General features: G+C 41.1%; 1 protein-coding gene across 4 annotated transcripts in view; it reads right to left on the reverse strand.

The window, feature by feature from the left end:
- Window positions 1–11897, reverse strand: part of kirrel3b (kirre like nephrin family adhesion molecule 3b) — a 171352-nt gene extending 159455 nt beyond the window's left edge. For all 4 annotated transcript variants that reach the window (XM_030743868.1, XM_030743867.1, XM_030743865.1 and 1 more), the window contains exon 1: window positions 11835–11897. In XM_030743868.1, the coding sequence (XP_030599728.1) occupies window positions 11835–11877 (43 nt within the window). In that variant the 5' untranslated portion in view covers window positions 11878–11897. The remainder of the gene's footprint in view (window positions 1–11834) is intronic.
- Window positions 11898–16158: the final 4261 nt, after the last annotated feature.

Below are 16158 nucleotides of genomic sequence, written 5' to 3' on the forward strand. Positions count from 1 at the left end.
AATGACAACGGCTTCCAGGCTTTCTGGCTTGACTGAATTGGTGGAGCAAGGGTCCTACAGAGCAGAAAAATCGGCAGTTTTTTTTTTTTTTTAATATGTATATAGAAGACAAAACAAGAAGAAAGGGAAAAGAAATGCAATGCAGAGGAGGAGATTTTGAGGAGTCAGATAAGGGACATTTTAGGTCTGCTTAGGATTCTCTCATTATTCTCCATTTTGAAAGGAAAGCAATAATGAGAACAAAACATTTCCTATCTTTCAAAGTGGCAATTTGCCCATTTAATGCCTGTGCTATGTAGGCCTGACATCCTTTCATCCACTCTCTTTGCACTAATTTCATTCTTTTTTCTTTTATTTCTTGGCTGATAATTCTCACTTTATTTCCATTAAGCTTTGTTTGTTCACAGCGATCTGTTGCTGTAATTTATTAGAGCTGTCAGCTTAAATGATGTGGCATGCCGACACGGCCCAGCAAATAGTGGCTCCCCCTTTTCCTCTTCTCCTTTTATGGAAAGCCGCCCTAGTTTTTCGGGTTCCTTTTTTTTCTTTTTCTTACAGAGAGGAAGAGAGAAACAGCACAATTAAGGTGGTGACATCGACCCATTGGTGGCCATGCTCTGGGACCAGATGTGCTGTCAGAGAAATGCTCGCCATCACCTCGTGGGAGCTCTGGGTTGAAATCTGGTTCATGTCTCAGTGGGGGAACACTACAGATCCAGTTCCTTCATTAATTCAAGAATAACTCGTTTAAGTTGTAGTCTCTGTTTTGTTTTCTTTTTTATGTTGTGTTCTGCTATTGTTTAAATCAACTCAGTAATGTCAGAACACTAAATCTGTCACGGAAGAAAACTATTGAGGCCACTTAAAGCTGAAAGAATATATACTTTCACAAAAGCAATCATTTGCTGAACTTTTTAAATTGAGTCAAGATTTTTTTTTTTTCTTCCCTTACCCTTCTTTAAGCCCTGGTTGTTTGAGAGATGCCCAGCTATCAATGCTGCATGAAGTACATGTCATTTTCCTCACAGGAGCCTTAGAGGAAATGCGATTACAACGAGACCCCACAGTCTTTACTGTTTCATTTTCAAGCCCAGGATACTGCCTTTCTCTCTTATTTCGTCCTGTACTTCTTTTGTACGAGGCAGCTGCTGTTTTTTGAGATGAAAGACTGTTTGGCAGTCTTCAAAGAGTCACAGAACTCTAAAAGTCACTTGTGCAGCAGAGCTGTTCATTCTCCATTTTATATCCAATATGGAGGTGATGATCAAAAGGATCTGAGCTGAGGGAGAAGCTAAAAGATGTCTGCTTTGGAGTAAACAACAGCAATATCAATTCCCAGACCCACATGGGGCCCTGATTTAAGGACTATCCTTTAGCTTATGCCAAACGCAAATATTACTATTTCTGTATTTAAAAAAAAATATAAAAAATTATAAAAAATAGTTTAATAAGGAATAAGTGTGAGAAGATCTGATTGTTTTTAAATAAATAAATAAATGTGTTCCAATGCAACACGTATATTAAGCAGTCTACCGCGCCGATTCTAAACATCTCATCTCATTTAGTGGAGAAATGTAAACTCATTAGGAGTCTGCTCATGAAGACTGACAGCAAAATCCAAACCATTAACTCCTCACTCAGTGTGGAGCACACCCATCTGGAAGAGACTCATTGGGCTGCAGGAGATCCAACATATATTTATGAGAGAGTTTCTCCGTGTTTCAAATGAGGCTGCGTTGCAGTTGTGCAGCTGGTCTGAGCAAATTGCATTTTTTAATGAAAGCTGCATTAATAATTCACACTCATAACCTGGGGAAAGTTTTGGGGCCATGCACTGGAGGTGACGGGGGAGATTTGGTTGAGAACTCTGAACATCCCACTGTGTGCTGCCACGATCATCCTCAGATGCCCTACTGCATTTTTAATGTCCTGCTGTGCCACTGCCACACAGGCTTGGGACAGGGGCAATGACTCTTCTCAAGCAGATCATAGTGTCACATGAGCTAAAAGTCACATAAGGGTATTTTCAAAAATAATAATCACTTAAATTACTATGTTACTTTGCACAAAGCAAACAGCGCAGTATATTCTGAAAGGAACATTTGGAAGTAGTTTGAACCAAAGCTGTTGAGACGAAGATAGGCAAACAATGCAAAGTAATAGAATTAGCATACAAGCAAAGTGAAAAATAATCACATTTGTGCTTGTTCGCACATACGCACAAATACTCCGCTTAGACAACAAATACACTGGCATTAGGGATTAGGGCTGCAAGACACAGATATGTTTTAATTTCTGACAAGAAGGCCATTCCTTTAGAGATGGATTTATTTCCGTTTCAGTGTCTTTGTTGTTCCTTAGTCTCCTCTCGCTTCCTTTCCTAAGGACTAGATATCTTTGTTTACCTTGGAAGGGATTGTGTTGTCATTACTATCATCTGGCTGCTATTAGACAGATAATATTGCCTTTCAGCAGACAGAAAGTCCTCTAGTCATCCTAGAATCATGCTAATAAGAAGAACAGGAATTTCGCCTAAATACAACTTTACCACTTCACCAACGCTCCTCAGCATGTTAGAAAAATAATTTTACATATAAAGACAAGGGATTTTGAAATGTAGATGTCATATATCATGAAACCAACTACTGCTTTCGGGGATTCTACAAATCTCTGCAATAACACTTTTCCCCCAGATGCCTCATGGTTATCAGTGATGAAATGGGATCTAAATTGCAGCAGACCTGAACACTGTACCGCTCTAAACTGGATACACCTGTGATGATGACACTGCAGGGTAACCAGGGTGCCAGCAACTGACAGTCCATTTTATAACGACTATCTGCTGGTCCCATTTCCTGCTCTTAAAGGAAGATGAGTTGACCATAGTGGACTTGCCTATTCACCATAACTATCTTGCCTGATGCCAGTTCTTTACAGGGTGCTGTCCACTCATCCGTCATTACATGAGCCTTTCTGTAGTAACATTATCGCTTTAGATAAGGCTTCAATAAACTGCCATAGCTTTTAGGGCTCTCTCTCTTGCCACTCTAATCCAATCTATGATGTGGAGTCTGTTCATCATCGTGCACCGCAAGGCATTTCCCGTGTCCCTGTGCTCTTGGTTGCACAGGAAATAATGGATGGCCTTGCCCTTGGTTCACGCCAAGGCCTTATGGTTCCTCTTCAAGTGTTTGTCTTCAGGTTGTCTTAAATGGATCTGCACTGTGGTATTTTGATTTGATTAAATCAGGTTTAAAAGGTTAGATATAGAGAGAGGGAAAGCATTTGCCGTTCCCAGTACTGTGAGCCAGTTCCCTGCCATTTAGCATTGGGCAGTGGCCAAAGGAAAGTGGAAAACTGAAATGACTTCTGTGCTCCTTTGTGATTTGCACTAATGTCCCCCAGGGATTGAGCAATGACCACTGTGAATTCCCCCAGGACGCGAGCCAGATTGAAACCCCTGCCAACAGATTTGAAAGGATAGCAAATCATTTAAACTCCCCAATGTGCATTAGCATTTTTTTTTTCATTGCCCAGGCCAGCCTCCACAATATTAAATTGCACTTGATAAAATAAAATAAAAATCAGAGCGTGCGACAAGAGCTCTTCAACCTCCAAATCAGCAAAGTGAATATTGGAGTGGCCACTAAAAATTAATTATACTTTAATTCACTTTGTTTACTCTATCAGGTTTCTGTCATCCACTCAAAGAACCCAGCAGAAAAAGAAAGGACTTAAGACAGAAGAAGAGCTAAGGCCTTAAGAGGTGTGCTGTCGCAGAGACCCACAGCAGTGAAAAATATATAAGGACTGCCTGTAGCTGATCCTGTCTGTGACACCAAATTATTGCTGCGTATAAAAATAGGACTTGTATTAAAGTGGGCAGAGTGAATCCCAGCAGTGCCATGTTAAAGAAACACCAAAAGCACAGGCTCGCAATCAATGCAGCTACTTTGTTATATTAGGATATATTAATGTTTGAGGATCAATGCAAACCTTTATTTATAGCATGTTATAGAATCTGTGAAGACTGGTCAGGTTTTCTCATCTGTGCGCAGGCAGCCTTTCATTTGATAATTCAAATGAGGTAATGAAATGTATGCTTGAGTGTCTTTGTATATGAACATTATGACAGATGGAGCTTTGCTGTGTAAACCTCTATAGAAGGTGCAATCACGAGATGCCATCGGGGATTCCAGATTATGTTGCATATCTTATGTAATTTTTTTCAAGCACTTCACGTGTGCATTGCGATAGTCATCACAGAGAAACAGCACTATATTGAAGTCCAGAATCTTCATTAACAGTCCAGCAATAAGTGCAGATGTAATACGGTGCATTTGCAGACAAACACCTCCAGGGATTGTCCAAGCATGGGAGAACCAGAAGCAGCGTATTGCTCCACAAAGGGTCAAAGGGGATGGAGGCTGCATTTAAATTAGACATATTTGGTTTTTAAATGCACAGTCATTAAAGTTACACTTCATGAAGTGTCACATGAGACCAAGAGAACAATAGAGGGATTGTCTTTTATCAAGCATCCTAAGAACTCTCTCTCTCACACACACACAGGCTGTTGTCAAATGCTCTTGCTTTCCCAGAAACCAAAAGATAAATACAAATGAAAGAAGATGGCACAGTGCCAACACCGGGGGTTCTGAAAGAGTTTGGGAAAAGGGGGGGAGGGGGGTATGCTAACATTGCGATCCCACTAGTGAACAGTTTGAACAGTTCTTTCTCCCCAATTGCTTAATTGTTTTAGTGGGACGGGCAGGTGGCACAAAGCCCCATTAGGCATCTGGTTAAATAAAAAAAAAAAAAAAAAAAAAGAATCCCGTCTACATCATCTATGGAAGTATTGGGGGAGGGCGGCAGTATTAGACATGCATCCCCCACACCCCCCACACCCACCCCACCCCTAGCGCCCAACACCAACCAGGAGATTTCAAAAGTTTGCCTTGGATCAAGAGCAAGTTGGTGCTGCTATTGTGTGAAATATGCTTTAAATAAAACATCTTTTGGTATCAGTGGCAGATCAAATAGCTTTTCAAAAAGCCATGCCTCTCACCACTGGCGCCTGGTACCACAGAGAGGGCTGTTTTCCTATCCCGTTTAATAAATAGAAGCCTCTGTGCTCTATTTAGCAATGTTGAGCACAATTTAGATATATCTACTAAAATGGAAGCACACAAGCAGGGAGGCATCTCACTATATGGGCTGTCCCACACAATAATGCTTTACAACTCTTCCTATGAGTGTTCTTTATTATGTTGGGAGTCCAGACACCTACAACAGTCTCAAAGGTTGCTTACAAATGAAAGTACTATACATACTATCCATTGCCAGTTTTTTAAACATGCACAGCAGTTGTAATGGCAGGCAGACAAATCAACATCAGCATCCAACCACAGGTGAGAAGCTTCTCCTTCCTTAGATACAGCTTGTACACATTAAAAGGCTGATTTGCATTTATATTGCCATTCAAGGCTTGGAGCTGTAATTGCAAGAGCACAGTAAAAGTGCATTGATGTACTTACATGTATACACAGACAGAATGCATGTGAAGTGTCCAGTGTGAAAACCTTTTTTTCCCTGAGTCCATTGTTATGAATCTTTGGCATGAGAATGTTGGAATTGCTAAAAGCAGAGAAGGAGATAGGGAGCAAACGGCAGAGAGGGGAGAAGGACGAGTTCATGGAAGTGTAATATTGGGCTGTCCCAGAAACTTCCCACCTAACACTGGGAAGTTGTTATCAGATCAGCAACCCAATTCCTCAAGTGCCTCCTGTGCTGAAGCATCACATGCATCTTCTGGGGCTCTATCCAAACACAACCTTTCGCCATCAAGTCGATGCACTGCTCAGCTGATTTACTAACAAATGCGTTGAGCAATAAAATGACATAGGTTGCAGTACTGTGCAGCATCATGCTTGCATACAGTTTAGTTAAACTTAGAGCTGAAGGTTCGCAGAGATAGCACCATCCTAAGGGAAAATGGGCCAGAAATGTTAGGCCAAGACAGTCAGTTACAAAAAGGCAATCTCATGTGACCAACACTGAAAAAAAGGAGCGCTTGCATTCTTAGCAAAATCCAATCCTGTGCCCACATGATCGTTATATCAAAGGTGCAATCTGTCATTTTCTACAGATTTAAACTATAGCAGAGACTGCAGTCTCTCACTTTGTTGATTGTGCAATAAAACTGACTGTAAATGCCTGTGAGCTGACTAAACTGTTCGGTTGTCATTGACAAGATGACGAGGCTGAACTGATAATTAATTAATTAGTGATTTACTGAAAGCAACTGCCTTAAATGTGTTGTTCCATCAAACTCCACCCTACTGATTGATATCTGTAAGAACATAAGGATAAGCTGGAAAACGACTAAATGATTAGATGTGAACTGTTAATTGTTAATGGATACAGTACCTTAGATTTTTGTATAGTCTTGTTGCACCTGTGCCATTGAAATCTGCATAACTTTGTGCTCTTTCTTATCTTTTAAATCACACTCTGTGGTTTAAACATGATTCATTGTTTTGTTTTTTTGTTTTTGTTAAAAAAAAAAGCATTTTCTCAATGGGAACGTCTTAAACAAAAGACTTATTCATGCCTCAAGTCTGCAAAGCATGTTGACAAGTTTGGAACAAATTGCTAATCCGTACATTGTTTGAACATACATTGTTATCTATCAGCAGCTTTGTTCTGCAAGCAATTACAGATCCTAGCAGCAAAGTTAAAATATATCAAAACCTCAGCTGGGAAAGACCTGGATTAACAGAGGAAGGATAAAGTCATGTTAAACCCATCAATATATTTCTTGAGGCCCAGTTATGCCAGTGTTTTACACTCTCCAAGGAAAAATAACACAGCACGATCCACCGCTGCTCTATATACAGCACCCCCACAACTGAACACACACAGTTCTGTAGAGTTGCCTTTTAAAAAAAAAAAAAAAGCATAGCCTGTTGTTTCCTGTGCATTAAACTGCAATTTAGAAGTCGGTAATCCATCCCTTAATCTGTCACCAAATAAAATCCAGACTGGGGTTAGAGAGAGCTTCCATACTTCAGTAATGCTTCCTCAGCATTACTGAAGTATTGATACTGTAGTATTATTGCACTGGTCTATTTAAAAACAGATGATATTCAACTATTCCTGAAGGATGAAGTCTCAGAAGGACGGAGACGTGACAACAAAGAGCAGAGTGAAGAAGTGCAGCTGCTAACCCTGACTTCACAGGTGACCCAGCGATCACAACAGCATCTGGTTGAATTACTTAACACTGCCGCCCAACAGACATGTAATCCGGGATAATGCCCTTTTGCTGAGTGCTCCAATCTGGATAAATTCATCCCAGAGGAATGGGATCCAGCAGCAGAGACTCAGTAAGAGAGGAGATGAGGGCCTTGGGGTTTTGATTGGTTGGTACTAAAGAAAACTGGGAACAGCATCTAGATAGATAATGAGGCCCAACAGTAAACAGCTTGATTTTGTTGACAGGCTGACTGACGGCATGAGAGGAGCAGATCATTGCCGGGTTTTCCAAGAAGACTCTGAACTAATCATTTTCCCTTCCCTGGCTGACCTGAATCCTGGCAGACTGGAAATGAGGTTTTCATCCAAACTGTAGTCACTGGATAAACAACACTTACATTCTGCATTTTAATATTTGCAAACATCAATGTCCATATAATATTACCCTCATATATATTTATTGTTGATTTTTTTATTTCTCTGAACAACAATCAACAACTTTTTTTTTTTTTTTTTTTGGAAATAGTATCGCTTTTTACTGCCAGAAGTATTTCCTAACATTGAGCATTACAAGTTCCAGCTGTCCACCAGCAGCCTCTTAGATTATTTATTCATATGTTTACTTATTACCATAAATATCCAACAGGGCACTCGGCTCAGAGGGATTACAGTGGGCTTAATCTATCGTGGCACAGAAATGAGCAGGAGTCACAGTGGATGAGGTGACTTAAGCTGGCTAGCCTTAATGGGACATGCAACACAAACAAGACCACAGACTGTATGCCACCAGGCTCCATCATGAACTGGTGACATCATCCGTCACTCACTATATGACTGTCATAATGAGTGGAAAAGTCATATGACCTGGACAAGGCAAGGACACCATGCATTTTAGTAATCCTGTACCATGCTCCCATTTGAAAATACAGACAATCCTTGCAACAAATATAGTCAGTGTTCTGTGGCTCTTATTATATTTCCACTGAACATATGACTGCTGGAACAGCAAAGCTCATGTTAGAAAATTTATATTGCTTTTAGCATTCCAATGGAATTGGGGTAAAATAATTAATTACCTCTGAGTTATTATAGTCATAATCCATGCATTAGACAGCGGAGTATGTTGCTCACAAATAACTATTCATAATAATGAGGCTGAAAATTGGTATTTCTGTTTGAGTAGTGTTGTGCAGAGTCATGAGCTGTATTTCTTTCCCTTTTTCCCCCCTCTCTGGAGAAGCAAGACTGATTTCCCATCTATAAAAAAGCCACATATCCAAACATGACATAGAAAAGACATTTAATTATACTTTGGTGGAGAAATATGTATCAAAGCCTGCCGCCCATGAAAAGCGGATTTAGAGTCGTAAGACAGCAGTTAATAGACAGCAGTAAATGAAATAGGGGCTGTTGGGGGTACTAAGACATGCTTTCCAGGACTAAGAAACGGCTTAGTCTGGCTTGGTGGCAAAATCAGGGGTTCCGACACAAGATATATTTAAGTGGTAGGGGATGATGAAGGTGATGGGGGGGAGGGAAAGGGCAGGAGATTTTAAGAAGATTGGGATTTCATTCCTGTGCGGCAGCAACACCCCTAGTGGCTAAAACCCACATTAAAGATAGCCTAACAGAAAACTGAAGACTAGACACTAATATTAATCCCACACGGTAGCATGCAGAGTGAGAAAAATAAAGAGGAAGACAAAAGAAAGGCCATGCACTTAGCCACGTTTCCTTTCTCTTTTGGACATTTTCTTCAGAGTCCAGCACATTCAGAGGAAGAAACTGCCCCTCTCCAACATACTTCAGCATTTTCCCTACAAAGATATTCAATCACCCAAAGAAAGGAAAAATAATTCGAATAAACACGAGGAGACAGGCAGTCAAAGAAGGACAGTTAATAAGTATATGACTGAGAAATGTGCCACTGCAAGATGAGGAGTGAACTCGCGACAGCAGGCTGAAGAATGTGAGAGATGCTATACGGTGTACATATTAGATGGCAGGAGAAACGAGGAGGAGGCGGTATGAAGGGATGGATTAGGTCCTGGAAGAGTTTGGCCTGAGGTGAATGTGTTCCTGGAGACTGATTCCCAGATTTCTTACTGGAGCTGTGTCATCTGTCACTGGCTGGAGAGGTGACAGCAAAAGAAAAGGTGCCCTAGATGCGATAACAGTGCAGTCAGGAATGAGAGCAGCTCACAACAGCTTTCCCTCTCCTTATTCTCCCCCTCCGTCTTGTTCGCTTTGGACCATTTACTTCTCAAAGTTGAGAGAAAAAAACTGCTCAGTGCCTCTCGTTTTGGACCGACTCCTCTCTCACTCTCTCTTTCTCGCTGTCTCACAGGATAGCTGCGTCTGAGTATATGCCTGCAATGGCCACAACTCCCCTCTGTCCCCGGTGTTCATAAAAACAAGATTGTTTTTCGCAGCTTTCTGCTGACACTGGCTCGACACATAAACAGAGCCGTAATTTGTACAACAACAGTAAGCTTCAGGGAAGCACTTTTGTCTCCCCAGAGGCATGCATGGAGAAGGTAGGCTGTTATCCCCTGTTTACCTGGCAGGGAAAGTGGTATTTTATATTATGGTAATATCCAACTGTGCTGAAATGCGCAGCAATCCCATCTCATTCCGGTTGCAGCAATTGTCTCGTTCCAATTGGTATATATCAGATTTGGTGCTGGTTGTTCCCAGAACAGAGGCTAAACCTGTGATGATGTGAATGGAAATGTAGAGATTTAGGAACAAAACAAATCAGCTCTTTTAATGTTCACTTCAATGTCTTCTATACCTTTAACTTTTTCCTGCGCTCTACACCAGCAAGCCATGGAAATCAAGTCAAAATGCACATGGCTTAAGTCAACTGCAGATGAAATACTTAGCAGATGCTTTGCAAAGTGGACGATACTAATGAACGATCATGTATTTCTGCATCACAATAAGCACAGATGGTACAGAAACACTTATGGAATCTGGGGAGCAGAATACAGCAAAGCAGCACAATCAGGAATCGCATCATCTCCGGTGTTTGATGGACCACAACTTTCCATTCCCAAATCAGGAGAGAGAAAGCTTCCACTGCTCTAACTGCCCGATGGTTCAATTTAGAAAACTAGCGCTCCCATATCCCAAGACATACGCAGCCATGAATAGCGTAGACACTTTATCTGCAAAAGCTCTGCCTCTGTTAAAGCACGGGAGAAGCTGAGAGTGGCTTAATTGCGCCATCAGTCAGGTTCAAATAGGTCTGTTATGATATCATTATTTTCTATTTGCCTCTACATGAAAAATAAGTCAGCTTATAAGAAATATAATCACAGCAAATTGCTGTGTTTGACGAGCACCCCCCCCTTCTATGCTATAGACTATAAATCATGTGTAAACAGCTGAATTCAGTGCTGAAGAAAATGATCTTGTTTACCAAGTATCATTTACAGCTGCTGCTTTATCAGCATGTTACCAACTTTGAGCTGTCAGTTTCCACACAATGTGTCAACAAACTGAGATCTCAAGAGTTTTTATTTTCTTCTTCTTTTTCTGGGCTGCGTTTCAAAAAAAAAAAAAAAAAAAAAAAGGTTACAACTCCCTCTGGGAAACAACTAAAGGCACACACAACCATGCACAGACACAGGCATTTGTTCAGTCTCTGCCCTCCTTAGAATACAGCCCAATGTGATGGGGTCAAACTCTGAAAGGAGGTGGTGAACTATTGGCTCTCACCCTGGGTAATATAAACTAGCGTGTTCATTAATAGGGCGCACGATGCTGCAAACGGCCGAACCTCCGCCGCCTGATGTAGCTCTGTGCGTCTCACAACCCCACAGAGGTGTTGCATAGAGTTCGACTTCTGCACTACTTTACTCACTTCTATTGTTTTCCAAAGACAACCACCTGGTGGCAAGCAGGGGAAACAACTAATCCATCCATCCTTCTGTCCACACAGACTGTCTAGGAATAAAATAACAACAGCAGATACTGTCCAAAGGGCTGGAGTTGCCAAGCTATCCACATGGGTCTGCCTTCTGAAGCACTTTACCGTTAACTTTCCTCTCTCTACATTCTTTTCACCAGCCCCCAGCCCCCCCAGCCCTTAGTTGAAGTCAATGTGGAAAGGCTGTCAGTTCAAAACAATGTGACTCAGGAGTGAACGCTTGACTGAACTGGACTGGGTTTAGGGGGCTTTGTTTGTGTGTGTCTGCGTGTGTGACAGGAATAACAAGCCCGCATGGGAAGTATTTAACTTGTATTGCCTGAACAGCTACGAGCAAGTGACGGAGAAAAGTGCAAACTGCAACTATTTGCAGCTTTTTAACCCCACGACAGCCATTCAGACTTTTTTTTTTTTTTTTTGTCCTCTCTTAATTTCCTCCTTTCTCTTTTGCATCAGGCATCACAGCGCACACGGGAGCGCAGTTCAAAACGCAGATGGCACAGCAACAAGCGCAAAAAAAAAAAAAAAAAAAGACATCGCAGCAAGAGATGAATTTAGAGACACAGTTCCCAGCCAGCTAGTCACACAGCAATCACAAGAACGAGAGACGTGATGAATTAGTAACTTAATCTGGGAAACTTACCATGTCCGGAGATCCACAGGAGCAGAAGGACCCAAGGGATCATGACTGCGGAGTGGAGAGGGCAAAACCTACGAAAAACAGTAGGCGAGTGTAAAATTGAAGTTGGCAGGCACAAACACATGCACGAGATGAGACAGTGCTCCTCTGTGCTGCTGGGGAGAGGGTGGGGGGTATGTGGGGGGTGATGCTACAGTCCCTCAGTGGTGTCTCGTTTTACCAGAGGAAGGCTGGTTGTCTGTCTCCCGTCCTTCTCCTCCTCTCCTCTTCCTTCTTCTTCTTTTCTCTTTTCTCTCTTCTATTCTCTCTCTTGTCTCACTGTCTTTTTCCTCTGTGTCACTCTTCAGAGTAGCCGGTTGTCAGCTCTGCCTTGCGCGCTCTCTTTGTGGTGTGAGCTTGTAGACTTTCTGTGTCTTCGCTGCTGACTCTGAGAATACACACACACACACACACACGCTCACTCTTCCTCTGTCGCTCGCACGGTTTCTCTTTGCCCATCCATTCTGAGTGCCTTCAGCCCTCACTTGCCCGCTCTCTCTCTCTCCCTCTCTCTCTCTCTCTCTGTTGCTCTACCACAACAGACCCTGTCAGGGGATAGAGCTCCACTACCAGACTCCTCCCTCCATCGCTCTCTCTCAGCCTGGCTGTCTGGGTGGCTGTGTGAGTGAGAGGCTGGGAGGCTTGGGTCTTCACTCTGGGAACTGGAGCTGCCATGGGAGAAGCAGAGAGGGTGCAGTTCCAATTAGAATGAGAATAGGGGGAGACCTCTGTAGCTACAAATTATGCAGACATTCACAAACAACAACTGCAGTTCAAACCCCTCCTCCCTGTTAAGACTTTTGTCCCCTTGTGAATCTTTTTTTTTTTTTTGGGTGGGGGGGGGTCTTTGGATGGCAGTGGATTTTGGAATCTGTAAGCCTTTCTTGAGAATGAATGAAGACCACATTAGCATTCATGGCCAAATCTGTATGATTCATTAGTATCCAGTTTTTATTAAGGGCGAATTAGATTCATAGTCACTCACTCAAGGAGATATGATGCAAGACACCATAAAATACCCCAATGAACTGCATGCTTACAAGTTTTCCTAGTTATGCGCGTTAAATATTTAATAAATGTTTTTTATTTATTTATTTTTTTTTGTTTTGGTTTGTTTGGGTTTTTTTACGAAGGGCAAACAAGGTTCACGTGTAATAGAATTCCTTATCTTGTACTTGACTTTGTTGCTGTTAAAATAATCTTCCTCACATCCACCGGGTCACCGGCAACCCAGAGTTAGGGGTAGTGCTTGGATTTGGTTAAAATCCACTTCTTCTTTTATAGTATATTCACCTATTTAGAATTTCCAAATGGAAAAGCCAGGGACCTTGACTTTCACTTTGTGTGAATTCATTATATATGTGATAATGCAGTATGAAGAGCAGGTCCTACAATTTCATTAAAGAGCTTTTTTTGTGTGTGTGTGTGTTTGTACAGATTTGTTTCTTTTATGCCATTGTTTAAACATTTTAAGGTACATGTACAAATTGACTCTTGTAGCCTCGAAGGATCTTGACACAGGATGGATGGATTTCAGTGACGATAACATTCATGGTCCCCGGAGGAGGAATATTTCTGACTGAGGTTACATTTGTGGTTTTCAGTGGAATGTTTCCATCACTCCAGAGCTGTTTTTTTTTTGGTTTTTTTTTACACATAAACCCCTAAAGACGAAAATGCCGAAGAGTAATTTCAAGACATTGTCCACTTTTGCCCTTTCTCACATGTAGCACACAGAGAATGTCATCTTTGGAAGGGAGCGAGCTGACTGACTAACAGCAGCATGCATGACACCCACACGCTCGCAGTGAATTCACCCAACCATTGCCTACTCTTACATATGGATATTAAATGGACTTTGTCCTAGGAAGATGGGATGGGTTAAAGACTGTTTAATGTCTGATCCAAATGAATCTGGTGTTTGCGTTCTTGTATATGACTAATTCTGGCATACGAGAAAATGCTAGGAATGCATATGAGGCGGCTCATGACTCAAATTCTTGAATCATTTGTTTAGTTTACAGCTAAAGCATTGCATCCTGCATCTGTGTAAACGAGGGACGAATGTCAGGTCACCACCTATTAGTGCTACACTGCACTTACAACAAAAAATGAACCCGTCGTCAAGAACTGGATCAGCTCTTTATCAAAAACAGTAACCTGTCAAAGCAGTTAGCTGGTTATGAACCATGTAGTTATATTCACAAATGGTTGTTTTGAAAGTGCAATTTATCAGCCTCGTTCCCGCTTTTAATTCAGTTTAAATTCCCAGCACAGCGAGCTGTTAATCCACAACTACTGTAATTAATGCCGTACAAGTCTGAGTACTGCTCGGTGTCTGATATTTAAAACAGAGGCTTTTCATATGTCCAGATAGTGAATAAAGGGTGAGAAAATAGGAAAGAGAAAAAAGTGGATAGTTAAAGGAAGAGAAACATGAGAATAATAAAGGGAAATCGGTTTTTCTGGGGGGGTTTTCGTCAGCGTTTCAAGACAAAACAGAGTCCAACCAAACTCTATAAACAGATACAAGCATATAAAATAATAAAACTTCTTTCTTTCTTTCTTATACTGCAGTAACATTGATATGGTTTAAAATACTTCGTTTTCGGTGTGATCTCTGGATAAACAAGATCTTAATTTTGTTGTGAATAGTAGTAAATATTTGAAGACATTTATAATATATTTTTACATCCCTAACATTAAACTATAAACTACTGTATAAGCTAGAGTGTTTTACATTTTAATTTTGTGATTGCATATTGACAGACTGTCAGGCTGCCTCTCTGTTTGTTTGTTAGAGGTAATTGTTTGAGGTAGAAACCTGTCAGCCCAAGTCTTTATCATCTCAGCCCGTGATCCCATAATTGAGGGTTTACCCATCCTGTATTTCACCACTGGAGCCCGGATGATTTAACAGGTGATTCAAATTAAGTTGTCATGTTATAAAACATACATCATCTATTTTTCCTTATCAATAATGACTGATATTAAAATCCATACTACAGGGATGGACTCCACATGAGTTGAGAAATGCCTAATACATCTGGATGAGAGCTCTTGTAATGACAGAGTAAGCACTGTATGAGGGCCTAGTCTATTTTATATCAATTTAATCCTTCCTTCTGACCTCCTAATCTAATCAAAGGGCCAGCAGATGACAGGTGGTCTTTTCATCAGTGCAACTAACAGCTACACACAAAAACAACCCCACTGCGGCCCGAATCAGAGGATAACAGATTTGCATTCCGCCTAAGAACATGATGAGTAGGAGCAAAGAATAACAATGGAGCAATGAGGGTAAAGGAGGTAAACAGGCAAACAAATTTGTATGTCCAGTGCTCGCAATCCTCCATTTTGTCAGATAAACCTTAGTCTGGATTATTTTTGTAAAAAAAAAAAAAAAAAAAAAAAAATATATATATATATCAAAAGTATCTGGACACATTTGAGGATGATAGACGGAAGTAATCTATCCAATAAAAAACAGAGTATGACTCATTTGGAGGTAAGAACATTTACATTTTTTTTTTTTTGTTTTAATTTAGGCCAGGCTTATGCCATTCACATCCAAAATTCTCAAGTACATATCAGCACTCTGTGCAGTCCCCCTTCCAGACAAGACAAACAAAAATCAACATGCTTTATTTTGTAATGTCCCTACACAGAAGTGATGCATGCGGAGATGTGCCGTCTAGTGCAGGGCTCTTACACTCTTAAACCCACAGTGCACCCACAGGGGGCATAATCTTAAATGACTCGGGAGAGAGGGAAGTCTTTTTTTTTTTTTTTTTTCTCAGGGTTTAAGAGTCTCTTTATATCAGCTATGACCGTAATCCCCAGTCAAAAGGACACGCTTGAAAGGAATTTGAAGTGAGCTGAAACAAAGTATAACATTAATCTCATGTTGCTGCCTGTAAATCACCCATATTCTTAATTTCAGGGCATCTTTATCATATAGTATTCAAGGTCGTTCTGTCCTGTAGTGAAAACAAAGTTTATGTGTGATTTGTATGTATTCATAAGAAAATAATCTGTGTGACTCTTGTGTGACTCTTGGGTTCCATGTCAGCAATCCAGTAATGGGAATTGCTTACCATGTAGCTTCCATCAAACTGGAATTCAGTCACTACACATGTTAAAAATCCAGCTTGGGCCCAGACGTTTGAATCGGTCCACTTGATCGAGCTCACTGACATCAAACGATCTGTCCAACGAGTGCAACAGGAGGACTTACCATTAACCCACTCGGCCCATGGGTGGGACTAACGCCACTGTCGTGCTGTTG

Source organism: Archocentrus centrarchus, chromosome 13 (genome assembly GCF_007364275.1).
Source record: "Archocentrus centrarchus isolate MPI-CPG fArcCen1 chromosome 13, fArcCen1, whole genome shotgun sequence".
In the NCBI taxonomy this organism is placed as follows: Eukaryota; Metazoa; Chordata; class Actinopteri; order Cichliformes; family Cichlidae; genus Archocentrus; species Archocentrus centrarchus.